The sequence below is a fragment of the Salmo salar genome, chromosome 19, assembly GCF_965601325.2.
Source record: "Salmo salar chromosome 19, fSalSal1, whole genome shotgun sequence".
In the NCBI taxonomy this organism is placed as follows: Eukaryota; Metazoa; Chordata; class Actinopteri; order Salmoniformes; family Salmonidae; genus Salmo; species Salmo salar.
The window spans coordinates 72,154,833-72,176,375 of NC_138309.1; the positions used below are offsets into that span (position 1 = coordinate 72,154,833).

General features: G+C 41.0%; 1 protein-coding gene across 1 annotated transcript in view; it reads left to right on the top strand.

Moving 5' to 3' along the window:
- LOC106579432 (cadherin-23) overlaps nucleotides 1–21,543 on the top strand; it is a 692,150-nt gene that overhangs the window by 154,044 nt on the left and 516,563 nt on the right. The window contains exons 4-6 of the mRNA XM_082965932.1: nucleotides 8,791–8,933; nucleotides 9,093–9,140; nucleotides 9,797–9,889. Coding sequence (XP_082822058.1) covers nucleotides 8,791–8,933; nucleotides 9,093–9,140; nucleotides 9,797–9,889 — 284 coding nt within the window. The remainder of the gene's footprint in view (nucleotides 1–8,790; nucleotides 8,934–9,092; nucleotides 9,141–9,796; nucleotides 9,890–21,543) is intronic.

The following is a 21,543-nucleotide window of genomic DNA, read 5'->3' on the forward strand; positions in this document are numbered from 1 at the left end:
TACGTCACAGCCTTATACTAAAATTGATTAAAATCCTCAGCAATCTACACACAATGCCCCATTTCAACAAAGCGAACACAGGTTTGTAGAAGTTTTTACAAATGTATTAAAAATAAAAAGCAAAAATACCTTATTTACATAGGTATTCAGGCCCTTTGCTATGAGAATTGAAATTGAGCTCAGGTGCATCCTGTTTCATGGATCATCCTTGAGTTTCTACAACTTGACTGGAGTCCACTTGGGGTAAATCCAATTGATTGGACATGATTTGGAAAGTCACAAACCTGTCTATATAAGGTCGCACAGTTGACAGTGCAAAAACCAAGCCATGAGGTCGAAAGAATTGTCCATAGAAATCCAAGACAGAATTGTGTGGAGGCACAGATCTGGGGAAGGGTACCAAAAAATATCTGCAGCATTGAAGGCCCCCCAGAACACAGTGGCTTCCATCATTCTTAAATGGAAGAAGTTTGGAAGTCTTGGAACCACCAAGACTCTTCCTAAAGCTGGCCGCTCGGCCAAACTGAGAAATCGGGGGAGAATGACCTTGGTCAGGGAGGTAACCAAGAACCCGATGGTCACTCTAACAGAGCTCTGGAGTTCCTCTGTGGAGATGGGAGAACATTCCAGAAGGACAACCATCTCTGCGTCACTCCACCAATCAGGCCTTTATGGTAGAGTGGCCAGATGGAAGTCACTCCTCAGTAAAAGGAACATGACAGCCCGCTTGGAGTTTGCCAAAAGGATCCTAAAGACTCAGAAAATGAGATACCAGATTGTCTGGTCTGATGAAACCAAGATTGAACTCTTTGGCCTCAATGCTAAGCTTGAAGTCGGGAGGAAACTTGGCACCATCACTACAGTGAAGCATGGTTGTGGCAGTATCATGCTGTGGGGATGTTTTTCAGTGGCAGGGACTGTGAGACTAGTCAGGTTTGAGGGATAGCTGAACGGAGCAAAGTACAGAGAGATCCTTGATGAAAACCTGCTCCAGAGCACTCAGGAACTGGGGCGAAGGTTCACCTTCCAACAGGACAACAACCCTAAGCCTACAGCCAAGAAAACTAAGAAGTGGCTTCGGGACAAGTCTCTAAATGTCCTTGAGTGGCCCAGCCAGAGCCCAGACTTAAACCCGATCGAATATCTCTGGAGAGACCTGGAAATAGCTGTGCAGCAACGCTCCCCATCCAACCTGACAGAGCTTGAGAAGAATGAGAGAAACTCTCCAAATACAGGTGGGCCTAGCTGGTAGCATCATACCAAAAAGACTCAAGGCTGTAATCGCTTCAGCAAAGTTATGAGTAAAGGGTCTGAATACCTATGTAAATATGATTTCCATTTTTAATTTTTAATAAATTAGTAATAATTTGAAAAAATCTGTTTTTGCTTTTTCGTTATGGGGTATTGTGCTAAGATCGATGAGGGGGGGAAAAAACCATTTAATACATTTTAGAATAAGGCTGTAACCTAACAAAATGTAGAAAAAGTCAAGGGATCTGAATACTTTTCAAAAGCACTGTATATACAATTATTTAACACATTTTTATTTGTATTGTACAATCTTAATATGATGAACTGGAATTACATTTGCTCTCAGGGGTGGCAAAAAATAACTGTCTGAAAGCCACGCCTGTAATGATTATCTTTAGGAGAAGTAGAGGAGTCAGGCGCAGGACACAGGGATCAATGTAAACAAACGTGTTTACTTGAAAAATCAATAAATCTTCTCCTAGCAAAATACATATCTCGGAGAAACACCTCCGACCACACAAAACAGGAAACAATCACCGACAAGACAAACAGGAAATGCAGAGGTTTAAATAATGAACATAATTAGGGAAAATCAAAAACAGGTGTACACAATAAAGACAAAACCAAACAAACAGTGAAACATCGATCGGTGGCAACTAGTAAGCCGGTGACGTCGACCGCCGAACGCCGCCCGAACAAGGAGAGGGGCCGACTTCAGCGGGAGTCATGACAACGCCTCCAATCTTCTGATAGGGTGCTACCGCACAATATATTGTTAAAAATCGAAGCCCTTCCTTTACATAGGCAGCCCAGTATCAGCATATAAGCATCAATCTATAAAGCATTTACAAAGAAAAGATATGCATCATGTAAATGTTTTGAACCCCAAAAGGTTCTTCAAGCCTCCTGAGAGTGTAGTTGCTAGAACTGTGCAGGAAAGGACAATGAGAAAATAAAATATCAGAGCCAGCTCAGTTTGGCTTGAGTTTGCTCTATAGTGTGAATTAGGCATTCTCTCTCTATGACTCAATCATGTCTTCTCTAACCCTCTGTTTCTGCCCTGGTTTGGCCTCTCCATACACAGTGTCAGATTGTTGCAGAGGGCAGAAAGATAGAAAAGTGAAAGAGCGAGAAACGGATGATTCCCCCAGTCCATCGCTCTTGTCAGAGTAGCAGGACTGGGGAGTGGAGGAGAGAGGGAGAAGGTGAACTGTTAACATGCACTGTATAATTCATAACGGTAATACTGTCACACACAAGAATGCGCAAACACACACACATGCATGCTAAAAGTGTGCATACACACACACACACATACACACAACCAGCGGTAACACTTTACTTGACACCCAGCGTCAGAACACGTTATGACACGGTTATAACCATGTCATAATATGCCATAACAGCTGACATAACCTGTCATATGGTCATAACGTTGTCATGACACATATTTAAACCTGTTGTGACAAATATTGCATTATTTTATGGCTGGTTATGAAACCTACAAAATAGTGTCAAAACCTATCACACAAGCAAACCATTCCATTACACCATAGCCTACTTGTGAACAGTATGTTTATTTACATTTTCTGAAATGTACCATATTAAATTGTCATTGTAATTGCACACACATTGATGTGAGACATGCACCTACCCCAATGCTCTGTTTCTGATGACTGGGATGAATGCAGATTTCAGGAGCAGGACAAGACACCCTCTTTTTGATTGATCACTGACTTAAAGGCATGTAAACTCAGCAAAAAAAGAAACGTCCTCTCACTGTCAACTGCGTTTATTTTCAGCAAACTTAACATGTGTATGAACATAACAAGATTCAACAGCTGAGACATAAACTGAACAAGTTCCACAACATGTGACTAACAGAAATGGAATAATGTGTCCCTGAACAAAGGGGGGGTCAAAATCAAAAGTAACAGTCAGTAGTGCACCAGCTGCATTAAGTACTGTAGTGCATCTCATGGACTGCACCAGATTTGCCAGTTCTTGCTGTGAGATGTTACCCCACTCTTCCACCAAGGCACCTGCAAGTTCCTGGACATTTCTGGGGGGAATGGCCCTAGCCCTCACCCTCCGTCCCAGACGTGCTCAATTGGATTGAGATCCGGGCTCTTCGCTGGCCATGGCAGAACATTGACATTCCTGTCTTGCAGGAAATCATGCACAGAACGAGCATGGCTGGTGGCATTGTCATGCTGAGCCTGCAGGAAGGTGACCACATGATGGAGGAGGATGTCTTCTCTGTAACGCACACGCACAGCGTTATTGAGATTGCCTGCAATGACAACAAGCTCAGTCCGATGATGCTGTGACACCTGCACGGACCATCCACCTGCAAATTGATCCCGCTCCAGAGTACAGGCCTCGGTGTAACACTTATTCCTTCAACAATAAACCGCAACTCCAGCGACAGTGGGTTTGTGCCTTACAACAGGCCTATGTACCAATCCTGTGCAGGTGTTGTTAGTGTCCTAGGTTTTCATAACTGTGAACTTAATTGTCTGTAAGCTGTTAGTGTCTTAAATTAACGACCGTTCCACAGGTGCATGTTCATTAATTGTTTATGGTTTATTGAACAAGCATGGGAAACAGTGTTTAAACCCTTTACAAGGAAGATCTATGGAGTTATTTTGATTTTTACGAATTATCTTTGAAAGAAAAAGGGACATTTCTTTTTTTGTTGAGTTTACATGATAGGCCTATCTAGCTTATATGATTATGATGGTCATAATGCTTCTTGACAGTGTCATAAAGTGTATTTTCTTAGTCTAAGTAGACTGACACAGGATGGTCATAAAGCTTTGACAGTGCCATAAAGTGTATTTTCTACACATTTTTAAAAATATGATAAATAATGCATTACAGCAACAACAAAGGACTTAAGAATGAAACTTTTAAATGAAAGGAAACTTCTTGGCAGAGAAGGAAAACATTTGAATAAATGTGGGTTTTGACACTTATGTAGGTGTCATAACCAGCCATAAAATCTCACAATATATGTCACAACAGCAGCAAATATATGGGTAATGACAGTGTTATGACCATGTTATGAAAATATTATGACCGTGTCATAACGTGTTTATGAAACTGGGTTTCAAGTAAAGTGTTATGCAAACACACACACACACACACACACACACACACACACACACACACACACACACACACACACACACACACACACACACACACACCACTCAAGAGTGCATGTCAACACACACATGTACAGCCCTGTGCAGTCATACTTGCACATAATTCTCAAATCAATGCATACATCCTTTAGCCTAGACGAGCACACGAGACCTCCCACTCATACAAAAATGTCACTTCTACTCGCAGCAAAAAGCCATCTACACTTAATGTTCTACACTCAATCACACTCTCTTTCCCTATGTAGGAGTTGGGGATAGGCGTTCCGTCAACGGGACAGTTGTAAATCATGTAGCGCCGTGTGTCATGATCGCAGATTTTAGAGAAACAACAAATGTCGGTACATATACAGTTGAAGTCGGAAGTTGTAGGTTGGAGTCATTCAAACTCGTTTTTCAACCACTCCATAAATTTCTTGTTAACAAACTATAGTTTTGGCAAGTCGGTTAGGACATCTACTTTGTGCATGACGCAAGTAATTTTTCCAACGATTGTTTACGGACAGATTATTTCACTTATAATTCACTGGATCACAATTCCAATGGGTCAGACGTTTACATACACAAAATTTACTGTGCCTTTAAACAGCTTGGAAAATTCCAGAAAATGATGTCGGGGCTTTAGAAGCTTCTGATAGGCTAATTGACATAATTTTTGTCAATTGGAGGTGTACCTGTGGATGTATTTGAAGGCCAATCTTCAAACTCAGTGCCTCTTAGCTTGACATCATGGGAAAATCAAAAGAAATCAGTCAAGACCTCAGAAATAAAATTGTAGACCACCACAAGTCTCGTTCATCCTTAGGAGCAATTTCCAAACGCCTGAAGGTACCACGTTCATCTGTACAAACATTAGTACGCAAGAATAAACAACATGGGACCACACAGCTGCCATACCACTCAGGAAGGAGACGCATTCTGTCTCCTAGAGATGAATGTACATTGGTGCGAAAAGTGCAAATCAATCCTAGAACAACAGCAAAGGACCTTGTGAAGATGCTGGAGGAAACAGGTACAAAAGTATCTATATCCACAGTAAAACTAGTCCTATATCAACATAACCTGACTCAGCAAGGAAGAAGCCACTGCTCCAAAACCTCCATAAAAAAGCCAGACTACGGTTTACAACTGTACATGGGGACAAAGATCGTACTTTTTGGAGAAATGTCATCTAGTCTGATGAAGAAATATACCTGTATGGCCATAATGACCATCGTTATGATTGGAGGAAAAAGGGGGAAGCTTGCAAGCCGAAGAACACCATCCCAACAGTGAAGCACGGGGGTGGCAGTAACATGTTGTGGGGGTACTTTGCTGCAGGAGGGACTGGTGCACTTCAGAAAATAGATGGCATCACAAGGAGGGAAAATTATGTGAATATATTGAAGAAACATCTCAAGACATCAGTCAGGAAGTTAAAGCTTGGTCGAAAATCGGTCTTCCAAATGGACAATGACCCCATGCGTACTTCTAAAGTTGTGGCAAAATGGCTTAACGACAACAGAGTCAGGGTATTGGAGAGGCCATCACAAAGCCCTGACCTCAATCCTTTAGAAAATTTGTGGGCAGAACTGAAAAAGCATGTGCGAGCAAGGAAGCCTAGAAACCTGACTCAGTTGTAACAGCTCTGTCAGGAGGAATGGTCCAAAATTCACCCAACTTATTGTGGGAAGCTTGTGGAGGGCTAGCCGAAACGTTTGACCCAAGTTAAACAATATAAAGGCAATGCTACCAAATAATAAGTGAGTGTATGTAAACTTATGACCCACTGGGAATGTGATGAAATAAATAAAAGCTGAAATAAATCATTCCCTCTTCGATTATTCTGACATTTCACATTCTTAAAATAAAGTGGTGATCCTAACTGACCTAAGACAGGGCATTTTAACTATGATTAAATGTCAGGAATTGTGAAAAACTGAGTTTAAATGTATTTGGCTAAGGTGAATGTACACTTCCGACTTCAACTATAAGTTTCGTATATCGGCTGAAATCTTAAATTGTTGTTAATATAACTGCACTGTCCAATTTACAGTAGCTATTACTGTGAAAAAATGCCATGCTATTGTTTGAGGAGAGCTCAAAACAACATAACACTTTTTTCACCGCAACAGGTTTGATAAATTCAACTCTGAAGGTGAAATGTGTACTTACATTCTGAAATCTTGCTCTGATTTATCATCCCAAGGGTCCCAGAGATAACATGACATAACAAGTGTCGTTTTGTTAGATAAAATCATTTTTCATATCCGAAAAAGGTCCATATAGCATGCACGATCGATTTTATATTTCCACTCGTTCAATTTGCAAAGAAAGGAATCTATTTTTCAACCAGTCAAATTACATTCATATGTATTCCTCAGAGATCCTAGAACGTAACCAGACTTCACTATATCATTAGGAGTGTAGTATATCCTATAGGACACCAAATTTGGTCAGAGAGTGACGCCTTCATGGCGCGCCGATGACACGGGCGGTCTTCACTTGATTGACTGTAACTTTGTCAAACAAGCACCAATCAGGGTCAAACAAAGCTAGCTAGATTGCCAATGAGCTGGGCTTTAAGGGAGTAAACCATGTATCTGTCAAACAATTGTGCTGCTAACCTTGTGCGACAGCAAGCTTTTTCCTTTTGGACAAAATCGAAAGAATATGGAGAGTTATGAAGTTATGAAAAATGGGTGTTTTGCAAATGTTGAACTTACAATATGGCTACTAATCCTGGAAAAGCTAAATCAAAGTCCAAGTATACATATTTGACGATATTCTTGCAGAAAAATGTCATGTAAATGTACATTTGGGCAAGTCGTGAAGGACACCTGGGTGACTTCACACTAATGTCATGTAGCTTGGTAATACCTTAAGTTATCAGTCTGAAACTTTGCACATACACTGCTGCCCTCTTGTGGGCACCATCAGAATTACAACAAGAGTGATGGCTAGATTTGGGACCTTTCTGTTGCATTTCAAAGATGGTGGTAGAAAAAAATACAAAAAAAAGGTTGTTTTTATTCTTTGTATTGTGTTCTACCAGATCTATTTTGTTATATTCTCCTACATTCAATTCACATTTCCACAAACTTCAAAGTGTTTCCTTTCAAATGGTACCAATAATATGCATATCCTTGCTTCAGGGCCTGAGCTGCAGGCAGTTAGATTTGTGTATGTCATTTTAGGTGAACATTTTAAAAAATATACAAGCCACAGTAATCTTCCACATTACTGTGGCTTGTATAGACATGATCCTGGAATGAAAGTACCATTTGTTACACTCATATCTGTATCCCAAATGACACCCTGTTCCCTATGTAGTGCACTACTTTTGACCAGAGTCCTGGTCAAAAGTTGTGCACTATATAATGAATAGGGTGCCATTTGGGACTAGGGTGCCATTTGAGCCATGTATTTCCACGTGCAGTGGACATTTCCTTTTCAATGGAGGAGAGCGAGAGAGCTGGAGAGGGAGAGTGCGCGGGATAGGGTGACTTACGCAGTTATTATTGATGAGTGTGAGATAAAGTGCTTAATTTGCACGGTCTTCAACCAAATTCATATTGAAAGCAGCATAATTTGCATAAATCTCATTAGATGCAATGAGAAGGGTTCATAAATTGTAATATTAATTAGTAATTTTTGCCTCCCTTTCATGGTGAAAATGGGTTATATTAATAAAAAGAGAGGGGTTTGTGATTGTGGAGCCTAATTGGTCTTTGTGTTATCAGCCGGGGCCTGGAAGTGACAGGCTTGATTTAGTTTGGCTTCAACTCTACAGTAGTATCTAATGGAGAGAGAGGGAGGGAGGGAGGGAGGGGATGGAGAGGATACTAAATGTTAGTGTGCCTGTGCTTGTGTGTGCTTGCCTACGTGTGTGTTTGCCTGCCTGTGTGTGCATGTGTGTTAGTGTGTGTGCGTGTGGATGTGTGTGTGAATGTGTGTGTGCCATGCTGGTAAATACACTACACAGCAACACTTTAACCTCTTAATGGCCCTTCATGTTCTCTGTGTGGGTGACTTGTCACTCTACCAGAACCTATCCCCTCCTCAGTGGCTCCTTATCTTCCCTTCACTTTAAATCTACCATAAAGAACCTCTAGCCCCCATCCTCCATTTTCTCGAATTATGGCATAGCAACGAGTGATACAGCTGGCTGCCTTTTTTGTTTCTTGATATATCAACGTTGCATCCGAAATTGAACCCTATTCCCTATTTAGTGCTGCCAGCCAAAAAAGTAGTGCACTAAATGGAGATTAGAGAGCCAATTGGGGAATAGGGTGCCATTTCACCCAAAGCAATGCACTAAATAGAGAATAGGGTGCCATTTTGGACACAACCAATGTTTCCTGGGATTGACCTATTACCCCTGTCTTCTCAGGCACGTCAGTGACCCAGCTGCAGGCGGTGGACCCAGACCAGGAGCCCCTCATTTTCGGGGTAGTGGGAGAGGAGGCCATGAGGTACTTTGCAGTGGAGAGAGACACTGGAGTAGTGTGGCTACGACAGCCCCTGGACCGCGAGGTTAGAAGACACAGGCACACACACACACACACAAAACCACCCACACGTGCATGCACACACCCACACAAACACACACACCCTGTCTCCATTCCCTCCCCGCACTCCCTCCCTCCTTCCCATATGAATGCTTTTGCTGACATCTCTCTCCATCTCTTCCAGACCAAGTCGGAGATGCAGGTGGAGTTCTTTGTGAGTGACAGCCAAGGGGTAAGAGCCAAAGAGACAACACTGTTACACATCCTAGATGTCAAGCAGCTCACACACTGTAGATACAACTCTACCTGACCAACTATTATTCACTCTGACACCTGTCTCACACGCAACGTTCAAATGCTAAAATACACCGACATTTCAACCTACACAACCCTATGGGTAATGGTTAAGACACTAAATTCATACACTTATTCTATGCATAGAGTGTGTATAATATTTGTATGTGTCAGGGAGTTAATTGATTGTGTGTTACTCACTCTGACACCTGTCTAACATGTACTGTTCGGATTTTTTACTTTACCTTCATTTAATTAGGCAAGTCAGTTAAGAACAAATTCTTATTTTCAATGACAGCCTAGGAACAGTGGGTTAACTGCCTTGTTCAGGGGTAAAAGGACAGATGTTTACCTTGTCAGCTCAGGGATTTGATCTTGCAACCTCTCGGTTACTAGTCCAACACTCTAACCACTTAGGCTACCTGCCACACCTCTCCCTGATGCACTAAAACACAATGACATTTCAACCTACACATTCCTATGGGTTAAGACACCACCCTCATTCTATACATAGAGTAAGTGTATTGTGTGTCTGTGTTTCTCTCTGTCTGTGTGTTTCTGTATTAAACATTAGGACCTCTTGTGCTTTCGCAGGTGGTCAAAGACACAGTGAATATTCAGATAGGAGATGTGAATGACAACTCCCCTACTTTCCATGGCCAGCCGTACACAGTACACATTGCAGAGGTAGGCTACAGTCATGTATATGGAATGTGTAATAGCTACTGTGTATAACTTGTCCCACTGTCCTTGTGGGGAACACTATCATTGTCCTCTGGAGTCACTGTGGGATGAAGTCTCCCCTTGGTACAGATCTAGGATCAGTTTCCCTCTTACAATCCTAACCTTAACCATTGCTGCGGGACATGCAAAACTGACCCAAGAAGTCTTGTGTTATGTGTGTGTGTGTGACAATTCTTTACTGATTTATGAAAGAAAAAAACATAATTTCTCTTGCTCGATATAATACACAGACAGTGAGAATCTTTGAGTCAATGTCTCCTCATAATTGCTTGACTTATCAGACATGCAACTTTACAACAAGTTGGCCCTGCAAATGGCTGTAGACCTGCATGATAACCAACCACTGGTTTGGAAGTCCTCTTCTTCTCATATTTGGAGAAAGTCATCGAAATTGCTATCCAAATATAAAATAAACTCTCCCTCTGCAGTGGTCCTCAATCTCTCCCACTACAGCTTTTCTTTCTCTCTCTCTCTCAGGCTACTACCTCCACTAAGTCTCTCCCTCCTATTTCAGTCTCTCTCTCCCACCTCTCATTCTCTCCCTCCCTCCCTCTCCCTCTTTTAGTCTCTATTTATCTCCCTCTTACAGTCTCCCTCACTCTCTGGTCAGAAGGAGGAGAGGAAGGGGGGCAGTCTCACCCCCCTTCTCTCTCTCTCTCTTTATCCCCCTCTCTCTCTCCCTCCCTCCCTCCTCCCTTCTTTTTGCCCTCTTCCCCATCTGATTGTTGATATGTAGTAATTGCCAGAGTAGAGTAGAATGTTGGAGTCTGGAACTTCAAACAGAGGCTGAAATCTATCTCAGCCACGCACACACATATATCGTGTTGTGTTTATATTGAGTGCATAGCCTATCCCCAGTCTTCTCCAAATCTTCAAAGCCACTGGGATTTTTCCTCTTCAATCCATAAAGTCAAGCAAATCAATTCAGAGAAAGAGGGGGCTGTTTAGCCTGCCCCTCTTTACCTCCTCCTATGAGTGGAGTGAAGAGTTGTTTTAGGTTTCTCTGTTTTTTCAGGATTGTCTGAGGGTTCTATCAGGGTTTTCTCTGCATTATTTGGGGTTATCTCAGGGTTCTAGTTACAAAGAGCTGCTAAGGTTATATTTTTTATTTTAACCTTTATTTAATTAGGCAAATCAGTTAAGAACAATTACTTATTTACAATGACGGCCTACCCCGGACAACACTGGGCCAATTGTGTGCCACCCTATGGGACTCCCAATCACAGCCAGATGTGATACAGCCTGGATATGAACCAGGGATTGTAGTGACACCTCTTGCGCTGAGATACAGTGCCTTAGACCACAGCGCCACTCGGGAGCCCACAAATTGCTGCAATTATACCTTTGAATAGATAGAGGCCTTTAGGGCAGGCAAGGCAGGTTGTCCTTGCTGTAGGTACAGCATAACAACATTTTGATTAGACTGTTCCGGTCTTGGATGCTGATTGCCTAAAATCGTGTTCCAAGCCATTATTTATTTCATGATAAACCATGGCAAATGCCTGTTTACTGAAGTGTCACTATGCATCCATAGGAGTGTTTCCACTGTTCTTTTCACATTTCTACTGTCCCAGCCAGGCAATTCATGAACTTCATCAAATAATTTTAACATTATCTCAGGCCATGTTTGTGTATGATACATGTTCTCCGGGCACCAACTGTAGCTCACAGAATACTCAGTGCTAAGCCATGGGGGAGCCGAGGACGAGATGATGCAGTGAGGGTGTTGTGACTTCTTTCCCTGTTCTATCTTGTTTCCTCCATCCCTCCCTCCCTCCCTCTCATCCTCTTCCTCCTCCAACAACTTTCTGTCCTCCGCATTTTTATGGCCTCATTACCTCTGCGACTTCCGGTGACCTCCGTCGGGCAAAGCAAATACGCTGCGACATCACTCCATCAACCTGTCACTCACCCTACGTGCCACAGTAGCCGGCCAATCACAGATTATGACTTCCATCAGCAACTCTGAGACGATAAGCTAGTTCCTGAAGTTGACTGCAGAGAAAAACAGACAGGCAGAGAAGGAGGGGGATGGACAGAGACGGAACTAGTTTGACGGAGAGGAAAAATAACAGAAAGGAGTGGAAAGAGATGGGAGTGAGAAAGTAGAGAGATGTGGTATGTAGAGAGATACAGAGACAAGGACATGGAGGAAAAAAGTAACAATGGAAGGAATGGGAAAGAGCTGGTGTAATTGAGGAGTTGTAAAGGAGGAGTGTGTGCGCACGTGCGCTGGCATGCGTGCTGTAATTGTGGGTTTAATTTGTGGTGCTATAAAGAGGGTGAAGGGGAGCAGGTGGGCTGCTAGCATTCCCTGTGTCAGCGCTAATGAGCTGGACAGATTTACAGCAACCAGCCATAGCACAGTGTGTGGAGACCGAGATAACTGTACGTCGCGCTGGATAAGAGTGTCTGCTAAATGACTAAAATGTAAAATGTAAATGAGATAATGAATGTGTCTCAAATTGCACCCTATTCCCTATTTAGTACACTACTTTTGATTAGGGCCCATCAAATCATCCCATAGGGCTCTGGTCAAAAGTAGTGCACTATATAGGACATAAGGTGCCGTTTGGGACACATTCAGAGACTATTACCCAAACACAATGTTCGACTAAAACAACAGATGGGCCTCAGCCAAATTCCCCATTTAATGTAATGGTGGTAATAGTGCAGGGGTGCTGCATACTGTGTTTTTTTGTTTTTCACATTTTAGAGTAAGTTGTATCCCTATTAGTTTACTATTTGGGATGAGCCCAAGAAAGGTGATAATACTGTCTTTCAGCCCTATGATTCTTGATCTAAATCTAGCATTACACACCTTAAAGTACAATGTACATTAGACGTGTATATTTGAAATGTAGTCTGTGTGTGTCTGTGTCTGTCCATCTGTCTGTGTGTGTGCATGCTTTATTGTGTGCTTTTGTGCATGTGTATAACTCACTAGTTGAACAGTTTTTAATAACACCAGTCGCCCCAGAGAGTCCCAATCCACTCCCCCAGCCTTTACTCCCATGCTTCCTGGCCCCTAAACCCTCTCCCACTGCGAGCTAGTCTCTGTGTCATTGACACGCCACCACTTTCAAATGCCACTACTAATGACTTTTCTGAGACTCACCCAGTGTTTTCTGTGTCCTGCTGCTCACCCCAGACCCACCCTGATCCCACAAACACACTCGTTCTCCTGCTCTGTGTCTGTCTTTTCTTTTTTCTTTCTTTTTCCGACTTCCCCTCTTTCTTTCTTTGAATTCCACTCTCTCCCATTCATGACTTACACTGTACAGACAGACAGACAGACAGACAGACAGACAGACAGACAGACAGACAGACAGACAGACAGACAGACAGACAGACAGACAGACAGACAGACAGACAGACAGACAGACAGACAGACAGACAGACGTAATGAACATACAGAGTGATGAATGCATGGACAGACAGACAGGCACGCGCTCACACACATACACACAAACCCCCAAAAACTTCTACCTTTTATGTACTATATCTCGCTCAGCTTATTTTACCAACGCCATAACTCATCTATTATTTATTTATCGTCCCGTAGACACACAGTGTTGTAGAATATTGAACACAGATAAGGCAACAGTGATGCAGAGGGAGATAGTACAGCCATGCTAAGTCTGGCCCTGAAATGCACTATTCAGATGGATTGAATATATTGGCAAACAGGCAGACAGACAAGCAACCATCCACTGCACTGCTGGATAGCTAACATTGAGCTTATCTGTTTACTTTCTCTCCCCCCATTCTGTCAGGTAGCTTGTGAAGGGAAATCCGTCCTCAGCCCAGCTATTTCTGTATTTTCTATCAGTGTCCCTCACGGTGCTGATAGCTCTTACATTGATTGCTATTATAAACCAGTCTTTATTTTAGCTGGGGGTGGACAGACCACACCATAGAAATATAATGACTATAATATGGGTACACTCAATATGGCCACCAGAATTTACAGTAAATGTAATCAATGAATATTGCCTTGAATGGGAATGTCCGTTTTAATCATTCTATTCTATGGAGGACGCAAGTTACTTAAACAATGATAGACCATAGAAAGTCAAACAGGATCAAAGCTTGAGAGTGGTCAGGTCATCAGACCTGTGCAGTATCCATCTAGCTATACTGCACTGTACTGACTGCCACAGCATCCATGTGAGCTGATATTTCATTTATGTTACATTGATGTCACAATGATGTTGAAATCACAAGAGGTCGAAGGATGGCTGGAGGGTTGGGCTGGGGAAGGGAGCATGGTTGGCAGGAAGGCAGGCAGGCAGACAGACAGGCACGCACACACTGATCTCTCAGATTGGTTTGGCAAAGCGTATCAGAGAGTGTTCATTATGCCTGTGAATGAGATGTTTAGAGCTTGATGTTGGATTGGGCAGAACAACTATTTGATGTGCCCTGTTTCACTATAAAGTAGAAATCAGATTAATGTGATCTAGTCCCTTTTTCTCTTTCTCTTTGTACAATTATAATTATTATGAAAGCATAACTTCAAGCCCTAATAATTTACACCTCTGTGTATCACATTATCCTGCCTGAAGTTATTATACACATATTACATTCATTGTATTAAAACCATTATTTTACATATGACCTATAAGCAATGAGATTCTGAAACAATCCTATTAATTTAAGAATCTGTTAAACTAAGTAATTAATGTCGGCATAAAGAAATGGTTTGTACTGTTGTTATCATAACTGCCTTAACAATCAAACACTCCCACCACATATACCATAGCACACACACACACACACACACACACACACACACACACACACACACACTGTGATTTGCTCTATGCGTAATGGTTTCTGTATCGTCTCCGCAGGATGAAATTGAATGGGGTGGTTAGTGAGAAGTGACTGGGTGACACTAATACCAAGAGCCACGGAGAGAAGGGTGGAAGGAAAGAGGGAGGGAGATGGGGAGAGAGAGAGAGAGAGAGAGGATGGATAGAGAAAGAGAGAGTCAATGAGGAATAGACGGAGAGAGAAGGGAGGAGGAGGAAGGTTGAATGGAAAGTAGTCAATATGAGATCCACCCTATAGTTCAGATTAGTTTTGGTAGAACTTTTATTTTCAAGGCTTACGGTATATTAATGTCTAGAGGTCTCTCTCCATCTGTCCCTATGCATATATCTGAGAACATTGATTAATGCTCAACACTTGATATCTTGATGTCTACTATGTGTAATACCTATTTCATCTTATACATTTGGTCTTCTTATGTCTATGCACTATAAAAAAGCCAACTTAACAAAATGCTTACACAGTGTTATTATGTGAGTTGAGTGGACTTTAAAGTGCGGCACACCTGGAAGAAATTTGGGATAAAACTAGTAATTAATGTAGTGTTTTTACAGATTGTAGTATTTACTGTAGTGTTTTGCGGACATTACTGTAGTATTTACTATTGTGTTTTTGTTTTATTATCTTTGAGATAGAAGTGGAGGCTTTTTCCTTGAGGAAACCTACTGGAGAAATACTAAAATAGCAAATTGTCTATAACCTGTAGGTAGGTAGGACTGGGGACTGAATGGACAGTTCAAAGCTTCTGCTCTTTTCTATAACCTGGTCAATACTTGGAATGTAGGTTTCTCACTTATGAGTGGCACAAATTGGGATATGGGGGTTTCTGGTGATGGTTTCTGGGTCATTCCACGAAAAGAGTGCCCTTTGCGTCGTTTGATATTTTATTTAGAAATTGTGCACCTATATTGAATATTAAAAGCCTGTTATATTAAATGAGAATTTTACAAATCTGATTGTTAATATGAATAAAGGCTTGCTAAAGTGCAAAAATTCTGTATTTTGACATGTCCCTCCGTCAACCCTGTGGGACTTCTAGGAAGATTGTAACCCACTTAATCCCCAAATTTCTGAAAGTTTCACCATCATTGTGAAGACTTATTTTTATTTATTAACCCATCCACCACTCCCCCTCTTCTGAGGACACACAGCTTTTCTGCTACATACAGTTGAAGTCGGAAATGTACATACACCTTAGCCAAATACATTTAAACTCAGCTTTTCACTATTCCTGACATTTAATCCTAGTAAAAATTAGGATCAACACTTTATTTTAAGAATGTGACATGTCATTATAATAGTAGAGAGAATTATTTATTTCAGATTTTATTTCCTTCATCACATTCCCAGTGGGTCAGAAGTTTACATACACTCAATTAGTATTTGGTAGCATTGCCTTTAAATTGTTTAACTTGGGTCAAATGTTTCGGGTAGTCTTCCACAAGCTTCCCACAAAAAGTTGGATGAATTTTGGCCCATTCCTCCTGACAGAGCTGAGCTAAATACCTTTAGTTTTGGTGATCCTCTTAGCTCCAGCTCATTTTCAAGTCCTCTCGCGGTTATGGTCCTAACCCTGGAACGGGTATCACCATAGAAAGAAGCTGGCTTGATGAAAACAATGTCCATTTAATCTGTTCTCTTTAGTCGCAATGTAATTTTTTTTTATAGCTAAACAGCTAATTTTTGTATGGTAACTGTGATAAGGGTGGAGTTTGGGGCGGGTTGAGGAGTACTGGAATGGTGTGACTTTCAGCTTACAATAGGCCATAAGTATACAGCATATCCCCGATTGTCCTCACTTTGATTATGCTGTAACAACATACTGTAGCACAATGACCTGGAACTCTATTCATTTAAGTTGCAGATTAGGGCTTTCAGGAGGAACGGAAAATCTACTGGAGAAAACCTCCTTCCTTCCCCATGGGCTAGGTCCGTCTTCTGTGCGGCCCATCCCGTGCCCCCAGCCTTCGTGCCTTGAACCTCGTGCGCTCACCACTATCTCATTGGATAAAGCTGGTGAACTGCAAGGCAATCCCATTGTGCGCCACTCGGGAGCCATGCCTAATATATTTTGTCCTGCTAATAACAGGGTTAATAATATATCTGTGCGAATATCCAAGGGGCTTTTATATAATTCTAAATTAATAATAATCGTTTGTTTAAAAAATAACAATATTTTGGAGATTATTGTTACTTATTTGTAAATAAAGCCAGTTTGTTATTTAGAATGATTTATTTCTGTTTTTAGTGAGAGAGAAATCATAAACCTACAGTCATCTCATGGGTCTCCCAGTCGAGGATGGCATTGGTATTGAACCAACATCTGTAGCAACACAGCTTGTACTGCTATGCAGTGTCTTAGAGCACTGCGCCACTCAGGCACTGTACAACATGACCGGTCAGGAGTAGGCTACAGTACTAAAGTAAGAGCAAAATAATGCTAACATTTCCACACCCTAATTGTAGTCTAGATTTCTCTTAGAATAAAAACCTTAGTGTATCACCAGTTTTTGTAATTAATACTGAAGTCGTGTGCAATTATCAGTTTCTATTTTGGTTTATGTCGTCAGTTAGAGTCACAGTAGCGCCTTGGGACCCAAAAGCATAATCAGTGCTCTAACTCCCCCTTGTGCTGGTCTGGAGCAATGAAGTAGTGACGCAGGGTACCGTACTAAACGACAAATTACCTCTAAGTCCCGCAGCATGATCACAAAACTTTTAGTTGAGCAACGTCTGTAAGTGTCCATATAGCTGTACTATAATATTTGCACAGTTAAGCATACTGTAGCTGCAACTTTGTAAACCTCCAGTTGTCCTAATATTCCACCCACTAAAACCTCCCCCCATTTCTAGGTCTGTTGTCACTAAGACTATCAGACCATCTCCCTGACTTATGACGCACCTTTGCGTCCTAAGGCAAACCCTTGGCCGCCAAATGACGTAGGCCAGAGGGAAGTATGGGCAGTCCCATGATAACATAATTAAATACTGCCACCCTTCACTAACACATTCAAAGCCCCATAGGTCTATTACATATCTATGAGTATGCTTTTTAAGAGAACTAATCAAAAACATGGAAAACAGTCCAAAAAATCTATAATAACAATAATATATCATATTAATAGAATTAATAATTGCACAATATTATAAATTCATGCTCATATTTAGAAAGTCCTAGCAAGGCTATAAGCATGTCAGCCCAGCCTGCTCAGTTCATTGGATCCAATTCTTTGGAAAAGAAAATGAAAAAATGAAGAGAAAATTACCTATATCGCAAGACCAGTTCTTTATGTCCATTACATGCAAAACATATTTAATGTAGTCCTTATTATATCAATTTTTATTCCAAGAAAATCAAAGAACGAAAAAGGAACATAGATTCTGCCGGTCTTAAGCATCACACTACCCATAAAGGAATGCCTAAATTTAACTTACAATCAACCCTGACACAGTCATGGCACGATAGCCAAGAATACATGCAGTACTGACAATCGAGAGCGAGTAAACCTGACTTGCCTAGTTAAATATAGGTTACATTTTTTTTAAATACTAATTAAAAACAACATCTCTCTCCACCCACACACATTTTGTTTTTATTCCAGGGTCGTTTCTTTATCACCTCAGCTATTTTACACCTAGGCCTATATCATTAGGATCAAGAATATAAAATGTAGCGTAAATAACATATAGAAATATATAATATACCTCTCGCTTAGAGAAGTGCTATCATAAGCCAGTTATTGTGTTGTTTCTACCATTAACTTTAATCAGTTTATCCCAATGTTAACCAGCCCGCCACACACTAATAGAGACAATTTTGACAAAACCTAATACATTTTCCAGTGTGTATCGAAACATTAAATGTTCCCTTTACATTTTTTATATTAAGATATATTTTTTTAATGTAAAAGGTGTGGCAAAGAAGTGTGTCGAGTGATAAATGGCAGATATGTGAGAGCAGAACTGATTAACAGGCTCTGCCCTCTCATTAAAATGGTCACCCCGATCAGAACTACAGATCACAAAATGGCCGACCGCCAAAACAATTCCCAGAAGCAAGGGAAACGCTCAGAAGGTGGGACCAACCTACAGATAAGGGGTCAAGACAAACCAGGGAGAGGAAGGGCTGGAAGGTGAACCATATAGAAAGAGATCTTTGAACCATATAGAAAGAGACAATATATATCAGCTGGATTTACCATGTATGAGCTGGACTGTTTGGACTTACCTGTTGGCGTTTGGACCTAGACCTACCGAGAATCTGATTTGTGTACCGAACCCTGCTATCCTTGACCTCGCCTTTGGCCTGGGTGGACCAGGACGGAGAAACAAACACACAGGTACTGTCCTGTTCGAAGGAACTCTCATTCTGGGGTGATTTTGGTGACAGTTTCCGGCTAAATTTGTGACAAACTCTCCTAATCTTGAAGAGGTTTGTCACAAAGGATAATGACACCAATTATTTTAGAATCATATAGGCTTACTTTAAAAGAGAACCTAGGCAGGTTTTTAATTATATAATCCTTTATCCCTGCTCTACCTTAGATCTATTCATATTTATTACATTTAGTCTTAAAAGCTAATCGTTCCGATTCACATCCGTGAACAAGGGCTGCACTATATAACAGCTTTTAAGTCATAATATACCCGACCTCTACACTTAGGCTGTATCATATTAAACAAAAAACTACCTTGGTATTTCTAATGTACTACTGTGCAATCTTCAAATTAAATAAATAAACAATCAAAAAGAAAAAGGTCTTACCCATCTTGTAGTCCAAAGTTCCATATTGCTGAAATAAAAAAAGGATAGGTTAACCATAAGTCCAACCTTATTTTAAGTCCACAGTTCCATTCCGCATGATTTAAAAAACAATCAATAATACACTTTTTTTTTAAAGGCCATCATATAGCAAAATGTTTTTGTAAAAAACAAATTAATCCATAATTGTAATCAACCGGCTTGATTCAGTCTTAAGTAGCAACATTTGAAATTGTGTTTTTTACATTGGATAAAAGTATAGACTAAGAGCTAGAAAATGGTATATCATACACTACAGTTGAAGAACAATGGGAAAGTAATTATTCTTTGAAAGTTGATAAACTCGTAAACTCACTTTTGAGAATTTGGCCTTTGAATGTTTTGGTACAGCAACTGGAGAGCTCTTCTTTGTCTACACCCATTCAGCATCGTTCACACCCTCTTAAGCTTTAGCCCCACCCATCTCTTTAAGAATTTGCATGTGAGGCCATGTACTAAACAACCAAAGATTTTAAGAATAAAGGCTGGTTCATACTATGGTTGTGATCATTAATTTAATCTGGCGTGCCAGAGTGTGCTCCGGGCGTTCATAAACTCAGATCATTGTCAGATTGTCCCTTCATAAATTCAGAGCGTTTCGCTCTTTGAGAGTTCAGAGTGCACAAACGATTGTACTATGTAAGGGGGTGCAAATGTGTATCGGGGACTACTTCAGTAGGAGTTACCTATCACTCGAGTCCTTGAACATTTGGTTGTTTACATAACATTTTTAGACCACTAGACAAACATTCTGCTTCTCTGCTCGGAGCCTTTTGAAAGTGGGGTACAAGGCACGTTGTCTCTCCACTATTTCATGGGAAAATTGTTCATTCATAGAGAATGGGGTGTTCTTCCATTCCCTACCCTAATGTAACAAGACAATTTTCATTTTGTAGTGAGTTATCATAGCTACGATCGGACGGGGCCTTCCCTCCGCTCTGCCACCCGAAATGGTGAGCCCTTTGAAAATCAATTGTATCCACCTCTTCGTCCGTCATCTTGAGATTATGTTTCATGAATTCCTTGTATTTTTCCTCCATTGACTGATAGTGTTCATATTCATCCTCCTTTATTTCCATTATAACAGTATTATTCTTCATACTTCTGAACTTTAGACAAAGTAATTCAGCTTTCATTGTTTTATTAACATATCGTAGCCTCTCTGTAGTGTATTTTAGGGAGGCCACGGTAGTTTTCAATATCTTATTTTATCTTATCGTATTTTTTCCATTTTTTTTACTGTAATCCATTCCTGTTTTTAAGGCTTGAACCTCCCCCGTTTGCCCAGGCAATAGATCCATATGTTTTAATTGCTCGCTAATGCTTGTAAGCAATGCTTTATCTTCTGGAGACATACAGTGGCTTGTGAAAGTATTCACCCCTTTGTCATTTTTCCTATTTTGTTGCCTTACAACCTGGAATTAAAATATATTTTGGTGGGGTTTGTATCATTTCATTTACACAACATGCCTACCACTTTGAAGATGCCAAATATTTTTTCTTGTGAAACAAAGAAGACAAACTTCACCCCCAAAGTCAATACTTTGTAGAGCCACCTTTTGCAGCAATTACAGCTGCAAGTCTCTTGAGGTATGTCTCTATAAGCTTGACACATCTAGCCACTGGGATTTTTGCCCATTCTTCAAGACTAAACTGCTCCAGCTCCTTCCAGCTGGATGGGTTCTGCTGGTGTACCGCAATCTTTAAGTCATACCACAGATTCTCAACTGGATTGATGTCTAGGCTTTGACTAGGCCATTCCAAGACATTTAAATGTTTCCCCTTAAACCACTTGAGTGTTGCTTTAGCAGTATGCTTAGGGTCATTGTCCTGCTGGAAGGTGAACCTCCGTCCTAGTCTCAAATCTCTGGAAGACTGAAACAGGTTTCCCTCAAGAATTTCCCTGTATTTAGCACCATTCATCATTCCTTCAATTCTGACCAGTTTCTCAGTCCCTGCC